The 11223-nt window shown below is 47.2% G+C and overlaps 2 protein-coding genes across 2 annotated transcripts; both read left to right on the top strand.

Annotated features, from left to right (window-relative positions):
* Nucleotides 1-1755: 1755 nt before the first annotated feature.
* On the top strand, nt 1756-2879 carry LOC120702558 (early nodulin-93-like). Its single transcript, XM_039986418.1, has 4 exons — nt 1756-2079; nt 2217-2278; nt 2373-2448; nt 2536-2879. Exons 1-4 carry the CDS (start codon nt 2016-2018, stop codon nt 2679-2681), a joined length of 348 nt encoding a protein of 115 aa, XP_039842352.1. The 5' UTR covers nt 1756-2015; the 3' UTR covers nt 2682-2879.
* A 2518-nt stretch (nt 2880-5397) lies between these two features.
* Nucleotides 5398-6196, top strand: LOC120702562 (early nodulin-93-like). Its single transcript, XM_039986421.1, has 4 exons — nt 5398-5464; nt 5624-5685; nt 5770-5845; nt 5985-6196. Exons 1-4 carry the CDS (start codon nt 5398-5400, stop codon nt 6128-6130), a joined length of 351 nt encoding a protein of 116 aa, XP_039842355.1. The 3' UTR covers nt 6131-6196.
* Nucleotides 6197-11223: the final 5027 nt, after the last annotated feature.

Here is an 11223-nt window from a genome sequence, read left to right as displayed (position 1 = left end):
TTGATCTTGCTAGTGTGCAACCATCTAGACAAAATGATCATGATAGTGTGTTTACCTACCTAAGGACTTTTTGCTAGCATGCTCTAGTGACTAGGTTTCAAATTTGTAGATTGGGCAATACAAGTCTAGATTAAGGACTAGGTAGAAATTTGAAAAAGTCCCTATTAAACCCCCTTTTTGGGCCACGATCCTTACAGGGAGGTGGCGGAGTTTTAGGGTTTGGGTTGCCGGGGGTGGAGGTGAAGGTGGCTCCACGGCCTTCGGCTATAGAAGAGGAGGGGTCCGGGGCGGCGGCGGTTCAGCCGGCGAAGGAGTGCCGCCAGCTAGGCATGGCAGGACTTCCGATGGGCGGTGGGCGGCAACTGGGGTGAGAATGCGGCGGCGACGGCTAACCTATCGTGTGGAGTCTTCTTCAGCTACAAGTATATGTGTTCCTAATAAGCCTAATAAAATCTCCGTGCTCATAGGTACCTTCACCGAGCTTTGAAAACACAAAGCTCTTCTTTATCCGCACAATTGAATCGTGCGTGGCTTTTCCCCTAGCATGCGCGCGCAAATTTAGCATGGCCCGAAACATGAAAGGAGAACAGATAAACAAATCACATACCATCGTTCTATGTCACTATCACTGCAATAATGGATATCTTCATTTGCAAACCTTATGAGCCTTTTTACGGCCTATCAAAAGCTAGAAGAGATACAATATGAAACTCCAGAATTTGATAACTAAGGTACCTTTTTTCAAAACATCCACATCAAAAAATCCAAGCTATAAATCTTGCTAGCTACTACCTTTTGATGAACCGTAAAAAATACTCGGACATTAGCATGTAGGGGCTGGGCGCTGGGTTGTTTATTTTCAGCTTTGTTCTTGTAGAATTGTTTTGAGAAACAGTGGATAAAGCCCACACTCTTGGTATAGTGGTATTGGTACTACATAGGAAAACCAGATCTGAAAAAAAAAACAGAAAGCCACAGCAGAGAGAAAAGCTATTGGTACAGCTTTTGTGGGGCCGGCGCAGCCCACGGACCATACCGACGTCTGCAGTTTCTGTTGCTGCCTGCCTAGCCGAAAACTGGGAGCGCCACCCTGATCTGATTCCGCCCCCCAAAACTGAGGGCACGCCCGCACCAGACCGCCATCTTCAGATAAAATCACCTTTTGGTGCTTCTACCTGCTTGCTTCCTTCTCTTTCACAGCGTAGTTACATCACTGTTAAAACTTAGAAATTACAGTTTCACAGCAGTAGTTACATCACGTCACAAAACTTAAAACTGCAGGCGCTTGCCATATGTTCAACTCGAGACCAGTGACTTAGCGTTCACATGCAGCAGGTCAGCAGTAGTGTCAAAGGCTTCACCCTGCTGCCTGTTGACGCGCGTTCATGGCTGCCACAAGTTAACCCACCGTAGTTGTTGTGGTTGTCAGGTTGGTAACCTTTTTGACCGTTGTTGGGTACTAGCACATACTAGCATAGTACCTACCCCCATCACTCCACAATTATCTATGGGTTTCTCTAAACCGACCTGCGCTGCACACACGGTATTGCTAATTGTTTAGGCTTAAAAAGGCACTCACTAACCTTGTTTCGTGAGGATCGACCGAGCTCCGTCCGAAGGACGAAAGGCCGGTTGCTTGACAAGTAACCGTACCATCCACCCACGTGCTGGCAAGCACTGTCTGTCTGCAGGCTAGCATTCAGTGGATAGCAACCGATCGGTGTGTGTGTCCGCGAGCCAAGGTCACGCTTACACATGGGTTTCCCTTCCGCCCAAAACCACGTCCGCCGCGCCCGCCGCTTCTCGCCGCCGTCCGCCGATCCTCTGGCGTCCATGGCCGGCGCTCCCTATAAATCCACAGCCTCCACTGCCTCTTCTCGCATCCCATCTCCATCTCCCATCCACTGCCACTCGCTACCAGCCGATCTCGATCTGCTGCATTTCCTCTAGCGCTTTAGCCTTCAGCCAGCCGATCTTTCAGAGTTGATCTTTCAGAGAGCAAGATCGAAGGAAAGATGTCGACTGTGAGCCGTGCCTCCCTGGACCAGAAGCTTGCCATGGCCAAGCGCTGCTCGCGAGGTACTCACTGATCCATGCACAGTGCAATAGTTGAATCTTTTTTTTTTCCTTTTCTTTCTGCGGCTTGCTAAACGAGACTGCTGTCTTGAAGCTACATGTGTACACTGACTGACGCTTCAATAATCCCATGTCTGCAGAGGCAACCATTGCAGGAACTAAGGCGGCAGCTGTGGCAACCATTGCCTCTGCGATTCCAACTGTGAGTTCATTTCCATCTTCATTTTTCCAGAGCTAAAATAGCATCATAGTCCTGTACGTAACAACACATCGTTACGCTGTCTCCTCTCCTTCAGCTGGCGAGCGTGAGGATGCTGCCATGGGCGAAGGCCAACATCAACCCCACCGGCCAGGCCCTCATCATCTCCACAGGTACACTTCTGATCCACAAATAAATCCAACTCGCTCGTCTTCAACTGAACACGAATTACTCAACGACAACTTGAACCTTGCCTGCAGTTGCGGGGATGGCCTACTTCATCGCGGCCGACAAGAAGATCCTGTCGCTGGCGAGGCGGCACTCGTATGAGGAAGCGCCCGAGCACCTCAAGAACACCTCCTTCCAAGGAACCGGCCGCCCGCACCCAGCTTTCTTCAGGCCATGAGACAATTATGGAGCTCTTCGTCAGTACTCGGTACTAGTACTACATGCCGTCGTCCCGTCGATGATGTCTGAATAAACTACCAGTCCCAGCTATTAGCCCACTAATCCTAGAGGGCCCCCTGTAATTAGTTTGTACTGTTGGTGATCCAATTCAAAGGGAACGAAACTTGATGCTGCTGATCATCATTGAAGTTTCAAATATCCGTATACAAATTTCGCAAGCATCATGTGGATCATTGGCAAACTAAGGCTCATCCTCCACCAATCAAACGAGCGAGAAAAAAATGGAACAAATAAAAAGAACTTGAAACAGATATAAAAGTGCTATGCACACCACTGTTGTAACTATGTTTTGACCAACAATCCATATACGAAGTGTTGATGTTGCCCCATGTGAATCTCCATCTCATCAATTGTACGTATTCATCTTAAGTGGATAGCAGGAACCTTGCCCACTTCAAAGAGATTTCTTCGAACAAAAAAAAAAATCTCCATCTCACAATTAGTATTAGGCATGATGACTGCATTCAGCCGTATGTGCAAGAAAGCTCTGAATCTATCATAAATCAAAGCGTTATCCGTACAAAACCAAATCGTTTTTTTTTCGCGTTCAAGGGCATAAGCTGCTCCTTCTCCTTGCATGTGCATGGGCCCAAGCAACCTTATCCTTTCCCTTTAACGCAACATGTCACCATCGTGATTATCGAAGTTTTTGTTCTCATCTCTCTCACCCCATCCCTCTCCTGCTCTGAATCATCCCTGAGGCACTCTCTTTCGTAAACCAAATCATAGGTGAATTTCAAGCAGATTTCCCTTTTGTGGTAACTTCTTCCAAGAAGGTTTATGGAAATCACGGATATGCGTAAAACAAAGAATGAAAATAGAATATGAGAGAGGGAGAGAGGTAGGGAGGGATAGAGTAAAATTGTCCTGCTACTCAGCATCGCATGCACTCTATAGCTCCACTCAAGTGGGTCTGGCCGCCTGCTAAGAAAATTTCCTCAAATAAGATTGTTGAATGGTTCTTCTAAAATGGTTCAGATATTAAAGCACTTTGAATGAATTATGTGAAAAAAAATCATATTCATTTTTTATAGTAAAATACCCTTGTTAATTTAATTTTGTTTTTATTTTCTCTATCACTTTTTAGTAAATATGCCCTTGCCAATTTTTTTTAATAAATTTACCCTTGTTAATTTCACTTCTTTTGTCTATTTTCCAAGAAAAACTTTTTGGTGATAAATTTTGTGAAAATATACAAATATTATTTTTCTTCATTTTACTGAAATTTTTTTGGTTCAATAATTTCTCCCACAAAAGTATGAAAGCCACCATTTTGGGGCAACTTTAGAGGGTTGCAGCGAAAGCAAGCTCGCATGATGGAATCGTCCAAAAATGAAAACCAACACAATGAAGCTCACATATATCAGAATCATCCAAAAAAGGAACTAACAGAAGAAAATTCGGATAACTGAGTCATCCAAACAAAAAAAAGCGACACCGCCATTGTCGTAATTGTACATGACTTGGCTCCACGCACATGTGTGAATTGGCGTGTTCCAATAAAAATGGAACATATCTTAGTACGAAACCGACAATTTTGGATCACCTTGAATGAATTGCTGCTAAAGGGAGCTTGTGTGATGGAATCATCCAAAAAAATCGACAAAACAAAGCTCGCATCGTACAAACGTCCAAAATAGAAATAACGGAAGAAACTTGAATAACGGAGTTATCCAAATAAAAAGAAAGAAAGATAATATTGTCGTATGATCTTGGCCTCCACGCGCACATGTTTGAATTAGTGTGTTCCAATAAAAATGAAATATATTTATTTTTGTTCTTAGACCAATTGCTCGGCCATGCTTTTGAAAAAAAAGGAGACAGTGACGCTGTATGTTACCACTAACAAGGTTCAGATCAACTACTAGGTCTCAAAGTTTTTGACAGAGAACCTTTACTTTCTCTCTACGCACCTCTACACCTAACAAACTCTATAATAATTGCCAACTAGCAAAAAAAAAAAAAGAGTTAGAGCAAACGGAGAAGACAGTACATTTAGTTCAATTTTGTTCTCTTATGTTTGTTTGGCAATATCTCTAGACTGAACAATCTGATTATCGCCATCTTGGATAAGCTACCCCAACATCACATATACACGCAGCACAGCAGTAGCCCTAGAGTGAAAACTGGGAGCGCCAAACCTGTTTCAATCCCGAAACTAAGGGCACCGCCACCGTAGACACGTCATTTAGCTGAAAAAGATCTATCGTTTTTCCCTCTAAAAAACCAAGAAAAAAACCTTTTTTATATTAATTAACTTTTCGTTAGCAACACCCAGTTGGAGTACTGCTTTTTTTTTAGCATACTGCTAGTACAGTTTCGTGAGAATCTGGAAACAAAGCTAGGCAGTAGGCCGAGACCAAGGAGCCGTTTGTCTGCATGCCGCGCGCGAGAGGCGACGGCGATCACGCCCGTCGCGCGCCGGCCGGCCACGGCCAGCCGGAGCAGACGTGCGTTTCGACTTCGCCCGGCCCCAAAACCACGTCCCGTCCGCCCCGGCGACGCGCCCCCCGGCTCCCCTCGCCCGCCGGCCGTTTGCCGGCCCGCTGCCTATATAAATCCAGGGCTCAGCTCCTCCGGCACCCTGCATCCCATTCCATCTCATCTCCTTCGGCGCCGGTGATCACTGCCGAGCAGCGTCTCGATCATCCACCATGCCGTCCACTGTGACCCGCGCGTCCATTGACCAGCAGCTTGCCCTCGCCAAGCAATGCTCGCGAGGTAGATCGAGCTAGATTTCTCACACAGCTACAGTACGTGCTACACTGTGGAGTGTGGACACAAAGACTGATTTTTTTCGATTGCTTAAAATCCGGTCTGATAAATGATAATCGATTGCTCTATTTGTCCACTGATTCTTGAGCACATGCTTTCATGCAGAGGCGGCCCTCGCTGGGGCTAAGGCAGCAGCCATAGCGACCGTCGCCTCTGCAATTCCCACCGTGAGTAGTTCATCTACCCTCTCTAACCCCAGCGTGCAGTCGTGCACTATTCTACTGACCAATTTGATGTGTCCTCTCCTTCAGCTGGCCAGCGTCAGGGTGCTGCCATGGGCGAAGGCCAACATCAACCCCACCGGCCAGGCTCTCATCATCTCCACAGGTAGTACAGCGCCCCTCTCTACTACCTAAATGCATCATCGATCTCCATGGATGGCTTCTTCCTTCAACTGAAGAAGATTATTATAATTATAACTGATACCTGTTTTTTGTTGAACTGAAAAAAAAACTGAATGGTGCAGTGGCTGGCATGGCCTATTTCATCGCGGCCGACAAGAAGATCCTCTCGCTGGCGAGGCAGCACTCGTACGAGAACGCACCTGAGCACCTCAAGAACACTTCCTTCGAGGGCACTGGTCGTGTGCACCCAGCCTTCTTCAGGCCATGATTGAACAAAGCTACCTCTTGACTTGAGCACTGGTTCTCAGCCGTCGATGTGTCCAAATAACCTGAGACTTGTCAACCAGTACTAGCCTATACTACTAGGTAGCTACTACTCATCGATCATCGATGTGCTCGAAGAAACTATAATGTACAGTGCTCAAGTTTTTATTTTAACTATATTAGCTTCCATCATATATTGATTCCCCAGTTTAAGAGTATTGCATGCAACTTTGTGCTACATGGCCATGAAAAACTTGCTTTCAGAAAACTTTCCTTATTCAGATCGATGATGGATGTAGTAGCGTTTTCCTGTGCTATCCGTCCGTCCAAAACTTAACTGTGCTGCGACTGTGTTACACAATTTTTTTTTTGAAACAATAGTAGGAGCTCTGCCTTTCAATTAAGATGAAAGCAATTAAATGTATAAGAATGGATAACCAAACAAGGCGCCCACGCTGGTCACCACAAGGTTATCCTACCCACGCGACGCAGCAGAATACACAACAACCATGGGTCATCATTGCCGAGCATAGTTGCATAGCAGCCAGCAGCTCCGACTCCCCAGGGCCGACCCCAGACACCTAGCGATGCCAGAACAAGCGGGTCCGAAGCAAGAGGCCGCGACAGGTCATCGTTGCACAGCTCAAGAAGAGCAGCTCCGACTTCCTGCCAAGGACCCACGCCCCGCCCCGGTGTTTGCCGGACTTCCAAGCGAACTGTGTTACACAATTTACGGTGGTTTTTTATTTGTACTCCATCATACTCTGAGACAATGCATGCTTTAATTCTTTCCAAAACCTACAAAGAGAAGAAGCTTCAATTCTTTCCAAAACCTCAATTTCAGAGAGCGAGGCTAAACGGCAAGCAAGGAGTGTACATGTTCAGGCTCAACTCGACCTCACGAAACCATGATGACTTAATTTCTTTGATCGACATTCTACAATGTGTCACTCACACCAATGAGTGATAAAGCAACAAATATACCTAGTAAACATATTATATATAAATTTTGAACAAAAGGAACACACATCATAGCATAAAACACCTCGTAAACATCAAGGCATGGCACAACTTGTAAGAGGTCGATCCTATTACTGAACCTCCACCTATATATACCTGACGAAGATGTCTGTCACGATGGCTTTCGAATAACGTTGGCACATCTTTATGTAGTGGCACGTCTCATTCTTTTGCAGCATGGAACAAAAATGAATCACTGAAAATGACCTGCATAGGGGATTTTACTTGAGCTGTGCTTGGACAAATATCACATCATTACGCTTAGCCAAGTCACCCAGCATAAAAGCACTAGTTCCAACAAGAATCTTATGCTTCAGCTTTTTATTGACCCTATTAATAAGCCAATCACCAAATTAAACCTATTTGCAAAAGGAATTTGGCGGCTTAAGATTAAAAGAAACGTGTGTGTATATAGTTCTTCAGATGAATCTAGCAAAACGGCAGAATTTTATCTTTACGGTTACGACTACCGCTTATGATTACAGTTATGACGGTTACGATAACGGAGGTCCAAGCGCAACATTACGACAAACAAGCGACAAACGCCCTCACCCCCTATCCACCTTCACCTGATCGAGACGCTAAACTTTTTTTCGTTTTCGTCGTTTCTCCATGACAACATTCTATTTTTGGAAACTTTCCCATGAACTTCTATGAATAACTTTTTCTATAAATTTGACATGGAAGCTTGAATTGATTTACCAAAAACTTCTACAAACAATATTTCTATAAATGTTTTTTTCCAGATAACTTCTTCAATTAAGTTAGTTTGTTACCATGCATTAGGTTATTTTGGCAAGATCTACAGAGTGGATAACATGATGGACACAGCTGGACCCCATCCTATATATTATCTGAAAAATAATCCCAGCAGAAAATAATATCCCAAGAGCATGCAGGCAGCAGCAGCCCATCATAGGCAGAGACGCCATGACATCCCCTGCGCGGCCGGACGGTATTTGCTGCAGCCCATCTGAAAACTGGGAGCGCCACGCCGACTCCAGTCCCAAGACTATGCAGATCATCATCATCATCAGAAAAGGTCCCTTCCTTTTTCATTATCCTTATTAGAAAAAGAAAAAAAGATAAGAAAATACCTCTCTCCTTTTACCTTTTTCATGAACTCTCATTGAGTACAGCTCGCGTTTGTTAACATCACAAAGTCTGCAGTTAACACTGATAAGTGATAACTTGGAGGCTTCTGCGCACACTTTTACAAGTAGTAGCACACAGAATGCCGCTGGAGCTAGTAGCACCCTACAAGGTTTTTCCTCTTGTTTTTCATGCATTATCCTTGTTGGCACCCTAGCTACAAGGTGCCAGCACGGAACGGTTTGGGCAACCAAGAAAAGCCAGTGACTTCGAAGATACTCCATGCTAGCAAACCCAGTAGCTAGAGTGTCGAGCAACGAGAACGAGCAGCCAAGTGTAAATCATCTAGTAGGCAAAGCCCCGGCCATTCGCCGCAGGCACCATTTGTCTGCAAGCCGGATGCGAGTGGTAAGAAAAGCGTGAGGAGGACGTACGTGGAATCAAGAAGCAGACGGATCAGGTTGAGGAGGAGGCTTTCTTCAAAAGAAAAAAAAAACGTTGAGCACCCTACCCGTCTGGGCCATCACAACTCTTGCACCGGCCAACAACCACATTGCATGAACGGGTCCATGGTCGACTACACAGCATGGATGAGGATGAACGGGTACACCACCAGGCACTGCGTATCCTATTCATTTTTCACACACTTCTGTTGGGCGGCGTAAGTAGTTGCACGTCCTGGTTTTTCCTGATTTTTCCTGACACGCTGCAAGTAAACCATCACGCTCAAACTTGAGAGCTAGCTAGGCCAATGAGGAACGAGAGTACTCTATCCTGCTTGTGATGAGTAAATTGTCAACCGTGTGGTGTGATCGTGCGCTTGGTCTTTGGATTGCAGGTACACAGGCGTCGAGTGTCGACGGAGAGCTGCCGTGGAGGTGCTGTGGCCGATGGACCGTGCGGTGGACGGCGGTGAAGGGCAGCCGGGACCGGAGCTCGGACCGGGCGGCAGCTGTGGCGTCCACTCCTGGATCGAGGGCGCAAGCGGCGACGGAAGGCGGGTTTCTTGGTTTGCGCCACAAAATCAAGGAGGCGGACGGCGGTTGAAGACGCCAAGTCGTGGAGGCACGGGCGTCGGTCTCGGGACTGAAGGAGGCGACGGGCGTCGACGGCGTCTAGGGCCTCGCTGCGGGCGAGGAGGTGACGGGCGTCGGGCGGCGTCTAGGGCCGTCAAAAGGCCGAGGCGGGAACGGCGTCTAGGGCCACGGCGTGGAGGCGGGAATCTTCCCGCGCGTGGAGTTTTGGCGGTTTTCTCAAAACCGGACACCTACCCGGGTTTCGCGGATCCTCCAAAACCGTGGACTGGATCTTCATCAAGACGGCGGCATCGCGGAGAAGACTTCGTTTCGAAGAAAGAACCTCGGCCGTCGGATGAGATCGTGTACATGGGGTGCTGCAGGCCAACCGGTCTGACCGGTCCCTGGCACCGGTCTGACCGGTCTAACCAACCGGTCTGACCGGTCCAGCGTACCGGTCTGACCGGTCCAGCGTACCGGTCTGACCGGTCCCGCGGGTATAAATACCCCTTCACTTGTGTTAGGTCAAGTGCGGCTTTTGTATTGTGTCCGTGAATTCTCTGTTTCCCCAGGCCGCCGCCCCTGTGTTTCTCTTCCTCAGTTCATCTCTTTAGGGTAGATTTGAATGTTGTTTGTGTGAGAACTCTTGTGGATTTGATTGGGAAAGGAGGCCCTAACCTCCTCGTGCCCTCTGGGCGGTTTGAATCAATCAATCTCCTCGTTTTGTGTCTTGTTTGATGAAATTTCGATTTCCTTTTTGGTGCACTTGATTGCGAGGAGTCCATGAGTTCTTTGCTGTAATTTCCGTGCTTCTAACCCTGTCCTAAACCCTCTAGAATCACTGGTGTGTTCGAATTCGATTTTTTGAGTTCTTAAGAAAACCCCAATCCCTTTTGATCTCCCCCATAATTCTCACGATTCGTTGATCTTTAGGACGAGATTTTTTGGGGATATGTTCACGGGGTAGGGGCGAAGCAATCCCCCAAGTTTCATCGGTTTTCGTGGTCGTTTGGTCGAGATTCACCGTTTGAATCTAAGTTTTCGGGGGTTTTCTGGGTGCCACCGGTCAGACCGGTAGGCAAGACCGGTCAGACCGGTCTAGCGCACCGGTCAGACCGGTCCAGGTAGATCAGTTCTGCAGTTTTCCCGATTCGCTTCCGATTTGCTTCGTGGTTTCGCTCGCTCGTTCGAGGCCTTTTGTGTTGGTTTAGCTTTTCCATAGCTATTCCAAACTTTGGCCAGAACGCTTGAGGGTTTGGGTGATTTTCGGGATATAGGCCGACGGTTTGAATTTCGGAAGAAATTTTGATCGGCTCCCATTCACCCCCCTCTGGTCGCCGGCTTCGGTCCTTCAATTGGTATCAGAGCTTGGTTGAGGTTTTCAGTACCTTAACCTGTTCGAAAACGACTCGGCCACCATGGCGAGTCTTGGTAAGATCCCGGTGTTTTCCGGCGAGGATTATGCCTACTGGAAGGTTCGCATGAGAGCCTTCCTGCAGAGCATGGGAGCTGATGTCTGGGAGATTACCACGAACCAGCTTTACGAAGTGTTGGCTGTTCGGACCACGCCTCTTCAGGTGGCCCAGCACGAGGCTAACGCCAAGGCTGTCAATGCCTTGTTCGCTGGCGTTTCTCGTGCGGAGTTCTCAGGCGTCCAGGGTTTTCAGGAAGCCCACAAAATTTGGACGTGTCTTGAGAACTACCACGAGGGTACACCTCAGGTGAAGGCCATACTGTTCGAGACTCACCGGCGTGAGTACGAGAACTTCACACATGAGCCAGGTGAGAGCATTGACCTGATGTTCAGTCGTTTTCAGTCGATTGTGAACAAGGTCAATACGAACAGATCTGCTGGTGCCCTTGAGTACACAGAGCACGAGAAGGCTCTCAAGTTGCTCTACGCACTTGACCGCTTTGTGTGGGATCTCAAGGTGAACACGATAATTGAGTCTGCAGGCTATTAGACTCT

This window comes from Panicum virgatum, chromosome 4K (genome assembly GCF_016808335.1).
Source record: "Panicum virgatum strain AP13 chromosome 4K, P.virgatum_v5, whole genome shotgun sequence".
NCBI lineage: Eukaryota > Viridiplantae > Streptophyta > Magnoliopsida > Poales > Poaceae > Panicum > Panicum virgatum.
The sequence above is the reverse complement of the archived record's forward strand: the minus strand, read 5'-3'. Positions and strand labels throughout refer to the sequence as shown.